Below are 17038 nucleotides of genomic sequence, written 5' to 3' on the forward strand. Positions count from 1 at the left end.
CCTGTAGAAGTGATCCAAGTGGCTTTACAGCTGCCTGATCATTTCTACGGGGTGCTAAGGTGCCCCCCTTCCTTACCTGCTTGCTGCAGTTCTCCTGTGTGATCGGGGGGGGGGGGGGGGCTAGGACTGCTGAATAGGGATGAGCTGAACACCCCTTGGTTCGGTTCGCAGCAGAACATGCGAACAGGCAAAAAATTTGTTCAAACACACAAACACAGTTAAAGTCTATGGAACACGAACATGAATAATAAAAAGTGCTAATTTTAAAGGCTTATATGCAAGTTATGTCATAAAAAGTGTTTGGGGACCTGGGTCCTGCCCAGGGGACTTGTATCAATGCAAAAAAAAGTTTCAAAAACTGACGTTTTTTGAGAGCAGTGATTTTAATAATGCTTAAAGTGAAACATTCCTTAAAATTTCGTACCTGGGGGGTGTCTATAGTATGCCTGTAAAGTGGCGCATGTTTCCCGTGTTTACAACAGTCCCTGCACAAAATGACATTTCTAAAGGAAAAAAAGTAATTTAGTACTCACGGCTATAATGAATTGTCGGTCCCGGAAATACACATAAAAGTCATGGAAAAAAAGGCATGGGATTCCCCCACAGTCCATTACCAGGCCCTTTGGGTCTGGTATGAATATTAAGGGGAACCCGGAACCAAAATGTAAAAAAAAATTGCATGGGGGTCCCCCCAAATTCCATACCAGGCCCTTCAGTTCTGGTATGGATTTTAAGGGAAACCCCTGCGCCAAAATAAAAAAAATGGTGTGGGGGTCCCCCCAAAAATCCATACCAGACCCTTATTCGAGCACGCAACCTGGCAGACAGCAGGAAAAGAGGGGGGTAGCCCTCCAAAGCACCTTTGCCCCATGTAGATGGGGACAAGGGCCTCATCCCCACAACCCTTGCCCGGTGGTTGTGGGTGTCTGCGAGCGGGGGGCTTATGGATATCTGGAAGCCCCCTTTAACAAGAGGACCCCCAGATCCCGGCCTTCCCCATGTGAAATGGTAAGGGGGTACAAAAGTACCCCTACCATTTCAAAAAAAGTGTCAAAATGTTAAAAAAACAGGACACAGCTTGGGACAAGCCCTTTATTAAAAAATAAAAAAATAAAAATGTCCCACAATGTCCATTCATCTTCTTAAATCGCTCCGCCGCCAAACCGAAAAAGAAAAAAAAAATCTGCCACCGATCTGCCTCCATGAGAGGCTCCCACCGTATGACGCTTCATTGCCTTTGACAGTTCTTATATAACTGAGGGCGGGGTCATCCGGTCATGTACCCGGGTGGCCCGGCCCCCTCTGATGCCATGGACTTTCCCATGGCTTCCCCATGGCGTCAGAGGGGGCGGGGGCCACCTGGAGCTTCCAGATTCCGATAAGCCCCCCACCTGCAGACCCCACAAGCCCCCACCCGCAGACCCCCGCAGACCCCCACAACCACCATCAATATGGGGACAAGGTGCTTTGGGGGGTTACCCCAAAGCACCCTCTCCATGTTGGGGGCATGTGGCCTGGTACGGTTCAGGAGGGAGGGCACTCTCTCGTCCCCCAATATTTTCCTGTGGCCTGCCAGGTTGCATGCTCGAATAAGGGTCTGGTATGGATTTGGGGGACCCCTACACCATTTTTTTTACATTTTGATGCAGGGTTCCCCTTAATTTACATATTAGACCTAAAGGGCCCTGGTAATGGGCTGGGGGGATCCCATGCTATTTTTTTCATGAGTTTTATCTATATTGCCGAGACCCGACAATTCATGACAGCTACAATCAGTTTTAAATGCCATTTTGCTGTGGTACTGTTCTAAACACGAGAAAAATTTGCCACTTTACAGGCATACTATAGACATTCCCCAGGCACAATATTTAAAGGAATATTTTATTTTTGATTGTTTCAATTTAAGCATTTAAAAAATCACTGCTCCTGAAAAAACTGCCGTTTTAAAAAAAATATTTTGCATTGATACATGTCCCCTGAAACAGGACCCAGGTCCCCAAACACTTTTTATGACAATACCATGCATATAAGCCTTTAAAATGAGAACTTTTGATTTTTCATGTTAGTGTCCCATAGACTTTAAGGCCGCGTACACACGAGAGGATTGTCCGTCCAACTAAGTCCGTCAGACAATCCGACAGACAGTCCGTCCTACTTTTGAATGAACGGACTTGACCACACACGATGAACAGACAGTCCGCGGAAAGCTTGCGCAATGACGTGTACAGCACGTACGACGGGACTAGAAATACGACGTCCAATACACTGCAATGCAACCTTCGGCCGTGTAAATCCTTTCTGAGCATGCGCCATACTTAGTCTGTCCAACTAGCCTACTCACGAGCGGACTGTCCGCTGAAACCAAAGTTGGACGGACAATATTACGGAAATTCCGAAAGTCTTAGTCCGCCAGACTGTCCGCTGAAAAAGTCCGCTGAAGCACACACACGAGCGGACTGTCCGCTGAAACACGTTTCAGCGGACTAAGTTGGACGGATAATCCTCTCGTGTGTACGCGGCCTAACGGTGTTCAGGCGGCTTTCGAATTTGCCCCGAACACTGCATATTGTTCGGTGTTTGAAGAACATCCGAACACCAAAGTTCGGCCCGAACTTATGCTTGTGCCGAAGTTTAAACTAGTGGGTACAATGTGCTGTGTGGTTGGTATTGGGCTGAACCCAACATGCCCGAAAGGCAGCCGCCTATGTTGAGTGCATGTGGCCTTGTATGGTTCAGGAGAGGGTTGGGCGATCGCTCTTCTCGCCCCTTTCCTTGCTGTCCCTGTTGCATGCTCCAAAAAAGGATGTGGTTTGGATTGGTGAAGGCAGCTCACAACCTTTGGAGAATGGAGTGGAGTGTGGAGTTCTCCTTAAAAAGCAAAAGTTATCCCATGGAAATCCAAGGGGTTACAAGGGGGAGACAAGAGCATTGGAGAATGGAGTGTGGAGTTCCCCTTTAAAAGCAAAAGCCAGCCCAAGGAAAACATATGCATTAGAGGAGGAGATAGAGGAGAGAGAGTCTTTTTACATAATTTTAACAAGGTGCATGTCACATGTTGGCAATGTAGCATGCTAATATACCGTATATACTCGAGTATAGGCCGACCCGAGTATAAGCCGAGGCCCCCAATTTACCCCCAAAAAACTGGGAAACCTATTGACTCGTGTATAAGCCGAGGGTGAGATATGCCTGTCCATCCCTGTGTGTGTGTCCATCCATCCATCCATCCCTGTGTGTGTGTCCATCCATCCATCCATCCCTGTGTGTGTGTGTGTGTCCATCCATCCCTGTGTGTGTGTGTCCATCCATCCATCCATCCATCCCTGTGTGTGTGTCCATCCATCCATCCATCCCTGTGTGTGTGTGTGTCCATCCATCCATCCATCCCTGTGTGTGTGTCCATCCATCCATCCATCCCTGTGTGTGTGTGTGTCCATCCGTGTGTGTGTGTGTGTGTGTGTGTGTGTGTGTGTGGCCTTGTGTGTCCAGCCTACCTGTGTCCTGAGCCTCCGTCCGGTCCCGAGCCTCCGTCCGGTCCCGTCCCGTCCCGAGCCTCCGTCCGGTCCCGTCCCGTCCCGAGCCTCCGTCCGGTCCGGTCCCGTCCCGTCCCGAGACTCCGTCCGGTCCCGTCCCGTCCCGAGCCGAGCCTCCGTCCGGTCCCGTCCCAGGATCACCGCTCTTCGTCGGCGCCCATTCCCCTGTTCAAATGCCGCGCCTCCCTGTCTGTGATAGGCGGAACACAATTTCCCAGCAGCCTGTGTTCCGCCTATCACGGACATTGTCTCATCCTCGTCCGTAGTACGAGGATGAGACGATGTCGGTGATAGGCGGAACACAGGCTGCTGGGAAATTCAGTGTTCCGCCTATCACAGGCGAAGGCGGAGCCGGAGGCGCGGCTTTTGAATTATAGAATGGCCGCTGTCTGTCTGCTCGACACGCTGATCGAGCAGGCAGACAGCGATGACTCGAGTATAAGCCGAGGGGGGCACTTTCAGCCTCAAAAAAGAGGCTGAAAATCTCGGCTTATACTCGAGTATATACGGTAACCTGTGTGCAAATATCATAAAAAAAATACATAAAGGTGAATCGGCGTAAAAAAAAAAAACGTAACGTTTAGAGGTGCACCCGTTCAACTCATGCAATTGCATTTACATTGCTTGACGTTTACTAAGATGTTGGCCGCACAGTGAACAAACGCATTTGAACGAGTGCAAAAGCCACTTGCTCATTCGCAGGGCTTACATTGATCTTGCGCAGTTCTAAACGTACTTGCAGGCACAGCGGGCTTACTCGGAAAAAGTTACTTTCTTATTCTATTTTGGGAATATTTGTTACTTGGGCAGTTGTTACTAAACTTCCTCATATCACTCCATAATATTGGCACCTCCATCTTCTGTTAATATTGAAATGAAGATGCCGAGCGCCATGTCCATATTGGTGCACAGATTGCATTCTCCCATGCGCTGAGATTGCTATAATAAATGGAGGATTCACGCTATGTTCCCAGCGCACAGTTTCGTAAATATGAAAATGTACATTGCGCCTCGGCATGTGCCTCTACTGATGGTGCACGACTTTCGTAAATCATCCCCAATGTTTACTTAAGGGAATTTTTTTTTGGTAATTTGAAAAAAAAGGGTGAAATGTATTCTTCTCTTTGAACCTGTTAGTATTTCCCAGATTATCACATGTTAATGTAGCAGAACCTTATTGGCTCCAAATTATGCCCCTTGTTACAGGATTATCAAGACAGGGATAATATCAAGAGAGATTCAGATATGTGCATGCATTAATTTGGATAGATTTTTTGTTATATTTATTAGGAATTATTTGTCCAAATAACATTTTGCTGGTCTAAATATAAGTATCCCCCCACCTCCCCCTAGAATTACAGTTTCATTGTTTAAAACTAAAATACTATTTGTTGCTCTTTGGCAGATAGTAAATATTGCATGATATGCAAAGAAAGGGAATGGCCCAATGAGAAGAAGGATCGGTGTATTCCAAAACTTCTAGAATTTCTCTCCTACACAGATGATATCTCTATAATATTTATATTAATTTATGTTTCACTCTGCATTGTGACTCTCTTAGTAATGGGGATTTTTATTTCCTATTGGAACACTCCCATTGCTAAAGCTAATAATAGGAACCTGAGTTTTGTTCTTCTTGTCTCCATCTTTTTGAGCTTCCTCTGTGTGTTTCTTGGTCAGCCACTGAATATAACATGTATACTTTGTGTTATGACATTGGAATCATATACTCTATAGCCATATCCTCTCTTCTGGCTAACACTATCATGGTTTACATTGCTTTCAAAGCCACCAAGACTGGCAGCTACTGGAGGAAATGGATTGGAGTCACATTGGCCAATTCCATAGTATCAGTGTGTTTATCTGTTCAAGTAATAATATGTCTTGTTTGGTTGTCTGGTTCTCATCTGTTTAAAGAAATGGACACTCACTCAGGACAAGATCATAATTCAGTGTTAGTCCTTGTACACACGGTTGGACATTCTGACAACAAAATCCGTCGGATTTTGTCCGACGGATTTTGTCCGAAACTTGTGTTGCATACACGCGGTCGGACAAAGTTGTTGGAAAATCCGATCGTACGTAACATGACAACATTATTTCGTTATGACGGGACTAGGTTGATCTGAGCATGCATGGCACTTTGTCCGATCAGAATTCTCTACACACAATCGGACAAAGTCCAATCGGATCATGTTGTTGGAAAGTTTTATAGCCCAGCTCTAAAACGTTGTCCGTCGGATATTCCGACGCAAACAGTCCGATGGAGCCAACACACAGTCGCATTATCCGACAACATGGTCCGATCGGACATTTTCTGTTGGAATGTCCGACCGTGTGTACAAGGGCTAATGAAGGGTCAGTTATCGGGTTCTACTCTATGTTGGGTTATATGGGGTTTCTGGCAGCTGTGAGTTTTGTTCTGGCTTTCATGGTGAAACAGTTTTATTGAGGCCAAATACATCATCTTCAGCATGCTGGTCTTCTGCAGTGTCTGGATTGCCATGATCCCGGCCTATCTGAGCATAAAAGGGAAATACATGGTGGCTGTGGAGATATTCGCCATATTGGCCTCAAGTGCTGGACTTCTAGGATGCATATTTCTCCCAAAATGTTTCATTATCCTGTTTAAGTCCAAATTGAATACTCAGGCATGTTTGCTTGAAAACAAAAACCCTAATTAGCCAATATAATCTTAAATCTTCATAAAAATGTAGTCTCTTTTTTTCGTTTTCTTTCATTACTAACACATTATTGAATAAACATAATTGATTTACAGTAAAACGTTCATATACATGCTTTATCAGGGCCGTCTTTAATATTGATTGGACCCTGGGCAAAAATTTTCTTGGGGGGGCCCCCCATGCAATTTTGCTCTCCACCTGCTCTGAGACATACAATAAATAGCAGCTAGACTTAAAATCTGTTTACTGTATCAGATCAGGCAGCAATTGCGTTGCCAGTGGTTACAGCATATCATTACTGCTTAATGACTGGTTGCTAGAGGTTACAGCACACATTACGGCTCACTGATTAGTTGCTAGAGGTTAGAGCAAATGATTTATGCTTGTTAATTGGTTGCTAGAGATTACTGTTAAGTAATACTGCTTACTGATTGGTTTCTAGAGGTTACAGCACATCTCTCCTCACTGCAGGAGAGCATGATACACATATGAATGCCACCTTTATTTACATATCAATGCTGCCAGCCGCATCTATTTACTTAGTAATGCTGCCAATATTTACATATGAATGCCGGTTATTTATGTGTAAACATAGGGTCTGAAGGTGAGTCATCTGTAGACAACAATAAGGCAGAGCTGGGCAGCATTAGTACCATCACTTCACACTGAGATATCAGGACAAAGTACAGGACTAAAACTTCAAGGGACAAGGGAATTTACACTGGGATAGTTGGCAAGTATGAGGCAGCTGCTTTGGACCCCACAACAATGACAGGGCCCAGGGCAGCTGCCCTTTTGCCCTGCCTTAAAGACGGCCCTGTGCTTTATAAGGAAAATTAATATACAATTTTGTTTCCTTGGTACCTTACACCTGAAATTCTACATGCTGTTAATTCAATATTACCTTCTACTTGTTGGTGATGCAACAAGTTTATAGGAACATTGTACCACATTTATTGGGAATGCTCTAAAATATGTTCCTTTTGGGAACCAACTTGTTCTCTTCTGGAATCCCTGTTTGGCTCTCCAATCCCCCTTGACCCAGTACATTGTCTTTTAGGGCTTCCTCTGCTGAACTCGGCTAAGTCGGCTGCCAAATTGATTAACCATATCCTTACCGCAGCTAGATGTTTAATAGCTTTAAAATGCAAGCAGCAATTACCACCCTCTCAAACTGATCTGCAAAAACATATTCACTATGTACACAATATGGATTAATTGACGGCTCCACTCCACAACACTATACCTAAATTTATTAAAATTTGGCATCCCTGGCATTTTATAGAATTGTAGTTTTGTCGAGGGGGATGTCTCCCTTGTTTTCTGTCCACTTGGAGGTATGTGAGATTGTCCATTGAGGTGCATAATATCCCCATCTCCTACCTCTTCTTTTTTTCTTTCTTTTCTTTCTTTTATGCTTGAAAAGGCAACTCCTGATGTGGCGGACTATACGTCCTACCTTTCTATATGTTATTATAACATAGAATTCAGGTTTTGATCTTTCTACATTTACTTTAGGTTCAAAATGCATCCTATGTCTTCTTTTTTCATATTAATGATATGTGACTTGTTTGTCTGTATTGTATGGTCATTTAATTAAAACGGTGCTGATATTCTTACGCTGGGTTTTTGGTTCTATACTATATGCTGCATGTGGATAACATTTTGTCTTTATATTGGATGATTATGCTCCGCCGTTGCCTATTTTGCAAGTTTTCTCTTTTTTGCCTAAAAAATAAAAAATAGCAAACAAATTATTAAATAAAAATAAAAATAAGCTATAATGGGCTATAAGATAATAAAACAACCTTATGAGTCATTCACATTTATTTCTTATACATGGAATAATCACGTTGTAGCTTACATGTGCATTTTTGGAGACCATTATTGTTGTTCCTTGTATATTGGGATTTCTTTCAAAGAAAATGTGTAGCTTCATAATTGTTGAATTAACTTAAAAAGAAGTGTATATTTTTATAAAATTGAAAAGTATATTCAATCACTTACAAATAAACTACTTGTACAAAAATCTTAAAGTAGAAGGAAGATGATGGCATTATACGGAGAACAATGACACTGAATAGTATAAAGAGAGGGGAGAGGAGTCAGATCATTGTATTGTCACACAGATACACACACTGCAGTTGTGTGTATGACAAAAACCCAGTGATCATAGCTATGGTTTCTTCTCATCCTATCATCATTCTATTCTGTCTTATTCTCCAATGTATGACAACCAGGAGGTCAAAGACACACAATCCAGCCTGTACGCTCAAGTTTACTGACACATTTGATGAATTCCAATATTTCCGGGATGGAGATGTCATCATTGGTGGAGTGCTCTCTGTAAAATCAAAACTAGATTATTTTTCCAAGCCTAAAGAAATTCTTTATAAGTATGTTTCATTGAACAATTCAGTACATAATGACTCTTGCACTTGGGCTGTTTGAGTTTCCGTTCAGCCTGTACTGTGAGCCTGGGCTGTCTGGGTGGAGGAATTACTGCAGGTATGCCGAATGAGCTCAGATGGCCCATGTATAAGAGCCTTACCTTAAAAACGTATTAAATTTGTATACAAATAAGCAACTTTTTCTAGTACTCCAAGCTATGCAAGTCATCTCATAAAAGTCATAGAAATTTATTGATAGCAGAAATTTGTTAAAACAAAACATATTGTGACAGTGCGAGGCCCTGCCATTGTGTAAAAATCCTCTCCCTGGGTTTTGGCATTCCTGAATTCGGTTCCAGAGTTTGGTGACTTCTAAGAGCTTAGGGGGAAAGAAGTCTCCAGCCCAGTGTCAAGGTTTTGCCAAAGACCAGCTGGGTGAGCGTATAGCTGCATACAGTCCTTATAATGACAGGCTTGGGAATTGTTCAGGGCTCCCGTTAGGAGACAAGTGACACTAGTGCCTGCTCATGAGACACTACTCCATGTTGGAGAAACAAATTTCCTTGTCCAGAGGACTGATAGAGGCAGCTAAGTGAGTCTGGAGGAAAGAGAGAGTTAAGACGGCTAAGTAAGTCCAGAGAACTGAGGGTACCTAAAGGTCCCAGAGCATAGGCCAGTACAGCAGGGAGCTGCAACTAAAAAGGCTGAGAGAGCCCGGAGAGCTGAAAGAGCTAGGAAAGCCAGGCAAGCATGTACTGGCCATCGGGACTACAGGGAGTTTTCCGGTGGGCCGATGGCTCAGTGGGCCAGTCAGGCGCAGTCCTGGAGCCGCTCCTCACTGATAGCAGTGGTCGTGATTTCACTTCTGTCACCAAGGAGCAGCTGCTGACACTTGCTGGAGAGAGGATTAGGCTTTCTGCTCCCTCCAGCCTGCAGGGGGAGATAGACAGCCGGCAGACTTTCCTTCCTCTCTCCCCTTATCACGTACTTGGCCAAAGGTCAAGTTTTACGGCTTAAGCACTGATGAAGAAAGGAAGCCAGGTGGCTTGGTCTTATTTATTTATTGAAAAACCCCTCTGTGGGCAAATACTTTTTGTTGGACTTTAACTTTGTTTAATAAAAGTGGGCCGACAATGCCTAAAACACAGTTCTGGCTGACATGGACTAAAAAATGCTGCTACCACTGAGTTATATTCATCAGAATATCACACCACATGTCAAACATTCATATTAAATCATATGAATATATTGGTACATTTACTATACAATGTACAGTCATTGACCGTATCAACAAGTATATTAGATTGTTTTTAAACAATTCTGAAATTTTCAAAATTCATGCTGACATGTTTTGCTGTTCCGTTTTACCTCATGCAAAGGGACTGGAAGTTGTTGTGATTTTTTGAATGAATTAGATGCAGGATGTTAATATATCTCATTCATCCTGCAACTTCTGTAATTTATCCTAACATGTGATTTACATTTGGTGGCTTCAAGGCATAGTGATGGGGACAGCTAGTTCATGCATGAACCTGTACCTGTAATGGGACCTTTTCTCTTATGATTGCTTGTAACATGTTTTATAACGTATAACATTAATATCAATTTTATAGAATATGATTGTTTTTCTAGATGTGTTTTAAGAAAGCTATACTATCAATACATTTCTATGACTTTTATAAGATTATCAGCAATTACTGTATCACAATGACAGCCGGTAAGTGTTTTGTATTACACAGCACAAGTGGCCGTCAAAATGCAGCTGTTCATTGATTGCATACAATTAATCAATACATTGTTTAATTGTATTTACTATTTGATTCAAATGTAGATCAAAGGCATGATATTCAATATGCATATGATATCACTTAAAGAAAACATACATGTTAATTATTTTCAATAAACTGTATTGCTATTTAACCTCTTAATAACCCCTTAGTTAACCCAAATCAGTCTATTATTTGTCTACTGTTTTTTTCCTTCACCCTTAATTTAGTTTTAAATTGCATTTAGGCTTTTTTTTTGTTACTTTTTTCATGTCATATAGCAAAAAAAGCAGAAAGTAAAAAACAAAACAAAAAAAAAGTAGTTTTGCCATGCTTTGTTCTAGGAACATGATTTAAGTGTAATTTTAAATGGTAAAATTGTGGAACAAAATGTATATGTATATATGTGTATATGTTTAAATATATATATATATATATATATATATATATATATATATATATATATATATATATATATATATTTATATATATTTTGTTATAGTAAAACAACTAAACAACTTTTTTTTTTTTTAAATAAGTCTTCAAAACGGAAAAAAATGCATTTTACACATATTTGTATCTAATGCAAAACACGCTTGCCAAGAGAAAGCCTAGTTCTTCTCCCAAAAAAACAATATATATTATTTTAATATCTTAAGTAATGAAAAACTTAAGAAGAAAAAAGTTCAAAGCCAAATAAACACATCCATGGTGAAAATGTAAAAGTTGGTCTGGTCCACAAAGGGTATAGAAGTACGGGAACTGAGAGGGTTGAAGTATTTGTAAACCCTTGCTACATAGCACAGCTTGTTGTGACTGAAGACCATTACTATTCAAAAGTCTTTCAAACTTTATTTTTATGAAAGAAACACAATATTCGACATACTGTACCTGACCTACAGTATAGACGCAACAGCCTTTTAGACCAGTACTCTTCACTATACTGTTCTATACAGAAAATTTCTTCTTACAAAATTATATATTTTTTTAAGATATTTATTGTACATGACATTTAAAAACCATAGTACATATTTTAAAAATGGCTCTCATACAGGGACATTCCCCCCAAACATCCAGTCAGCAATTGAACTTGGTATAAAATAACTCTCCAGGTTTCATATGTGTATATTCCCGTGCAATCCCCCATTTTTCTGGGACAGAAAATATTTGTCCCCTGAATGGTGAATGGACTGCATCTGATTTTGGGGACACTATTTGGCAGACACCATAGGTATACCTGTCAGGCACTATACTGAGCTACTATACTCATTTTTAAGCGAGAGATATTTTTTTTGACTCAAGTGCACACTAAATTCCTTATAAAGGACATATAATTGGGATATACAGTACATACACGAAACCTGGAAGGTCAATGGATGGCAAGTTTGCTGGTTGGATGTTTAGAGGAATGTCCTGTACAAGGGGAGCGTTTTTATATTATGTACCGTGGATTTTAAATATCCTGTATAATAAATGTTGCACAGAATTGTTTACTATAGTGTGGGAAGGAGATAATTGTGGTATATAATTTTTTTTGGCTGTTTTGAATATTTTGAGGTGACATTTGTTAACCTCCCTGGCGGTATGATTACTTCTGATTTTAGGTGCTGAAAGCGGTACAATTATTTTGCATGGAAATTTGGCGTTTTATATTGTAGGCCTGCAATTCTTAGGAATAGCTCACTTAAATCTGTCCAAACCAGAGTCTAGTAGACATCCCAGGTATGAGAAAGTTTGAAACACGAAATCATAAATTATAATATAATAAATAACTATAAATTATTATAACAAATAATAATAAAAATGATTCAATAATGTAATCAAATCAAAAACGCTGAAATTTGCTCAATTGCAGAATTGTCACTGTCATTAGATTATGTGTTTGATGACGAATTTCCCCACAAATCGCTCAATTCTACAAGTGATTCTAATTAATTATCGCTGTTTTCTAGCTGGTCTAAAACCACTTTTGACATAAAGGGACACTTTTTGGTTTCTATGGACAATCTCCAAATTCCAGGCAGAAAAAACAGTATTTATAATATAAAAGTGCATGCAGGACACTGGGCAGACCACTAGGGACAAAGGGGATGTTTAATTTTTTTTTATACAGTATTGCAATCTGTAAGATTACAGTGTACTGTATGTGTACTGGGTTTTTACTTTTTTTCATTTGGCACCGTTCTCCATCCCCATGCGTCGCAACGCTTGCAGGGAACGGAGCTCGGCGGAACTCGGCACTGTGTGACTCGAGCGAGGACACAGCTCACGCACACAGCGGGGAGACATCGCAGGATCCAGGGGACAAGGTAAGTAACTTTCCCTGTATCCTGTGATGGCTCGGGGTTACCGCTAATGGTACTGAAATTCCACCCCGAGCCAGACTCGGGAATACCACCAGGGAGGTTAACACTAACAATCAACTTCTCTTATGTGCTCCTTTTTGGTCTACTAAATATACCATTGAAAGTTTTCTGCTATATCTGTTTTTGTTACAAGTGCAAGAAATACCTGTTGATCCTGCAAAAAATCTTGTGAGCTGATAAAATCCTGTGCACCCTGGCATTGCACAAAGAGAGGTTACAGAGATGAAGAGGTGGGGATGAGGTTCAAACCATCAGAAATGAAATAGGCAGGGCTGACATCACATGCTGTGGATATTTTAAAGTATTTGTAAAGTAAGATATTTGTAAATTCAGCTGGGTTTTGCCTAAGTTATACAGACAGTACTCATCCCAGTGGCATACCAATGTACATACATTAGCATCTCTGTGTATATACCCTAGCCTCTCTGTATACACCCTAGCCTTTCTGTATACCCCTAGACTCTCTGTATACTGTATACACTAGCCTCTCTGTATATACCCTAGCTTCTCTGTATACATCATAACCTCTCTGTATACAACTAGCCTCTCTGTATACACCCTAGCCTCTCTGGTTACATACTAGCCTCTCTGTATATACCATAGCCTCTCTGTATACACCATAGCCTCTCTGTATATACACTAGCCTCTCTGTATACACCATAGTCTCTCTGTATAAACACTAGTCTCTCTGTATATACCCTAGCCTCTCAGTATACACTCTAGCCTCTCTGTATACATGCTAGCCTCTCTGTATATACATTAGCTTCTCTGTATACATCCTAGCCTCTCCTAATACACCCTACCCTCTCTGCATACACACTAGCCTCTCTGTATACACCCTAGCCTCTGTGTATATACCATAGCCTCTCTGTATATACCCTAGCCTCTCTGTATACACCCTAGCCTCTCGGTATATACCCCAGCCTCTCTATATACACCCTAGCCTCTTTGTATGCACCCTAGCTTCTCTGTATATACTCTGGCCTCTCTGTATATACCCTAGCCTCTCTGTGTATATACCCTAGCCTCTCCGTATACACCCTAGCCTTTCTGTATACACCCTAGCCACTCTGTATACTCCCTAGCCTCTCTATACATACACTAGCCTCTCTGTATACACCCGAGCCTCTCTGTTTACCTACTAGCCTCTCTGTACATACCATAGCCTTTCTGTATATACCATAGCCTCTCTGTATACACCCTAGCCTCTCTGTATATACACTAGCCTCTCTGTATACACCCTAGCCTCTCTGTATGAACACTAGCCTCTCCGTATACACCCTAGACTCTGTGTATATACCATAGCCTCTCTGTATACACACTAGCCTCTCTGTATACCCCTAGCCTCTTTGTATACTACACCTGCCTGCCTGTATATGCCCTAGCCTGTCTGTATATTGTTCAAATCTAGTATTCATTATTAACAAATTTCAACAAATGAATGAATGGATTAAATCTTACATAATAATTGAATTGTATATATATATATATATGTATATATATATTATACTTATGAAATTATGTATGCTGTTATGAGCTCATAAGCATTTCTTGGGAGAGCTCACCTCACATATGGCAATAATTAGTTGGTTTCCCTTCTTCACCTTCCTCCATCTGTGAGAAGGAAGGATCCACATACTTATTTCACATACTTACTTCACATAAGATATAAAGGTTCAATATGTTAGTTAAGAGATAAGTCCTTTTTATTACAATATTTCAAGTAAATTTTAGCTCTTAGGCCAGTTTTTATAAGTAATAGAGAGTTTTGGGACACACTCATACCACGAGGACAGCTAAAGACACTCTCCACGAGACCTTGAATACAGCTTCACATCTACACTAGGGATGAGCCGAACACCCCCCGGTTCAGTTCGTAGCAGAACAAACGAGGCCAAAATTTTTCCGAAACACGCGAACACTGTTAAAGTCTATGGGACGTGAACATCAATAATTAAAAGTGCTAATTTTAAAGGCTTATAAGCAAGTTATTGTCATAAAAATTGTTTGGGGACCTGGGTCCTGCCCCCGAGAACATGTATCAATCCAAAAAATAGTTTAAACATGGAAGTTTTTCGGGAGCAGTGATTTTAATAATGCTTAAAGTGAAGCAATAAAAGTGAAATATTCCTTTAAATTTCATACCTGGGGGGTGTTTATAGTATGCCTGTAAAGTGGCGCATGTTTCCCATGTTTAGAACAGTCCGAGAGCAAAATGATATTTCTAAAGGAAAAAAAGTAATTTAAATGTACTTGAGGATATAATGAATTGTCTATGGGAGAAATCAAAAGTGCTCATTTTAAAGGCTTATATGCAAGGTATCGTCATAAAAAGTGTTTGGGGACCAGGGTCCTGCCCCAAGGGACATGTATCAATGTAAAAAAAGTTTTAAAAATGCCTGTTTTTCAGGAGCAGTGATTTTAATAATGCTTAAAGTGAAACAACAAAAGTAAAATATTCCTTTAAATTTCATACCTGGGGGGTGTCTATAGTATGACTGTGAAGTAGTGCATGCTTCCTGTGTTTAGAACAGTCCAAGAGCAAAATTATATTTCTAAAGGAAAAAAGTCATTTAAAAGTACTCGCGGCTATAATGAATTGTTGGTCCCGGCAATACACATAAAAGTAATTGAAAAAAACAGCCTTGGGATTCCTCCACAGTCCATTACCAGGCCCTTCAGATCAGGTATGGATATTAAGGGGAACCCCGTGTCAAAAAAAAATGGCATGGTGTCGCCCTCAAAATCCATACCAAAGGGTCTGGTATGGGTTTCAAGGTGAACCCAGCACCAAAATTTAAAAAAAAATGGCTTGGGGTCCCCCAAAAATCCATACCAGACCCTTATCTGAGAATGCAACCTGGCAGGCCACAAGAAAAGAGGGGGGATGAGAGAGCGCCCCCTGCTGAACTGTACCAGGCCACATGCCCTCAACATGGGGAGGATGCTTTGGGGTAGCGGCCCCCCAAAGCCCTTTTTCCCATGTTGATGGGGACAAGGGCCTCATCCCTTTAACCCTTGCCCGGTGGTTGTGGGGGTCTGCCGGCGGGGGGCTTATGGGAATCTTGAAGCCCCCTTTAACAAGGGGAGCCCCAGATCCCAGCCTCCCCCTATGTGAAAGGATAACGGGGTACAAATGTACCCCTACAATTTCACAAAAATGGTGTGAAAATGGTAAAAATGACAATACATGCCTTGGGACAAGTACTTTATTAAAAAATAACAGTGTCCCGCGAAGTCCATTCATCTTCTTCTCTCGCTCCGATGGACTGAAAAAGAAAAAAAAGCTGCACGCCGCCACCGATCTGCCTCCATAGGAGGCACCCGCTATAATGACTGGCCTCTCAGGTGACAGTTCTTTTATAACTGAGGGCAGGCCCACACAATGACGTCACCTTAAGGGCCTGGTATTGATTTTGAGGGGGACACCCACGCCATTTATTTTTATTTTGGTGCTTAATATCCATACCAGACCTGAAGGCCCTGGTAATATACTGTGGGAGAATCCCATGCCGTTTTTTTCAATTACTTTTATGTGTATTGCCGGGACTGACAATTCATTATAGCCATGAGAACTTTTAAATTACTTTTTTTCCTTTAGAAATGTCATTTTGCTCTCAGACTGTTCTAAACATGGGAAACATGCACCACATTACAGGCATACTATAAACACCCCCTAGGTATGAAATTTAAAGGAATATTTGACTTTAATTGTTTCACTTTAAACATTATTAAAATCACTGCTCCAGAGAAAAAGGGCAGTTTTTAAAACTTTTTTTGCATTGATACATGTCCCCTGGGATAGGATCCAGGTCCCCAAACACTTTATGACAATACCATGCATATAAGCCTTTAAAATGAGCACTTTTGATTTCTCCCATGGACTTTTAAAGGGTGTTCCGCAGCTTTCGAATTTGCCGAGAACACCCCAAATATTCGGCGAACAGGCAAACAATTGATGTTTGAGTCGAACTTATGTTTGACTCAAATAATCGGGCTCATCCCTAATCTAAATGCACACACACATCTGATTCAATAGTCATCTTAAGAATATAATACATTATTAATGACATTCTATGCTTTGATATTCTTCTTGTAATATTTTGCTATTTTATTATTAAATAAATTTTTGAGTCTTTACAGAAGAACTGAACAGACTTTCTTGGAACTTTTCTCATCAATATGAATTATCGAATATCAATATTATTATCGTAAAAACGAGAATATAACAGTGGTGAGCCTTTGCCAGCTTAATTTTGTCCGAATATCAAACATTTTTTAAATATTTCTCCTTCCGCT

The 17038-nt window shown here is 41.0% G+C and overlaps 1 protein-coding gene across 1 annotated transcript in view; it reads left to right on the forward strand.

Moving 5' to 3' along the window:
* Window positions 1–8317: 8317 nt before the first annotated feature.
* LOC143941268 (vomeronasal type-2 receptor 26-like) overlaps window positions 8318–17038 on the forward strand; it is a 76705-nt gene continuing 67984 nt past the window's right edge. The window contains exon 1 of the mRNA XM_077463304.1: window positions 8318–8613. Within this exon, the coding sequence (XP_077319430.1) occupies window positions 8396–8613 (218 nt within the window). The 5' untranslated portion in view covers window positions 8318–8395. The remainder of the gene's footprint in view (window positions 8614–17038) is intronic.

The sequence above is a fragment of the Lithobates pipiens genome, unplaced genomic scaffold, assembly GCF_037356315.1.
Source record: "Lithobates pipiens isolate NorthernLeopardFrog02 unplaced genomic scaffold, aLitPip1_a1.2 Scaffold_3, whole genome shotgun sequence".
Lineage (NCBI taxonomy): Eukaryota > Metazoa > Chordata > Amphibia > Anura > Ranidae > Lithobates > Lithobates pipiens.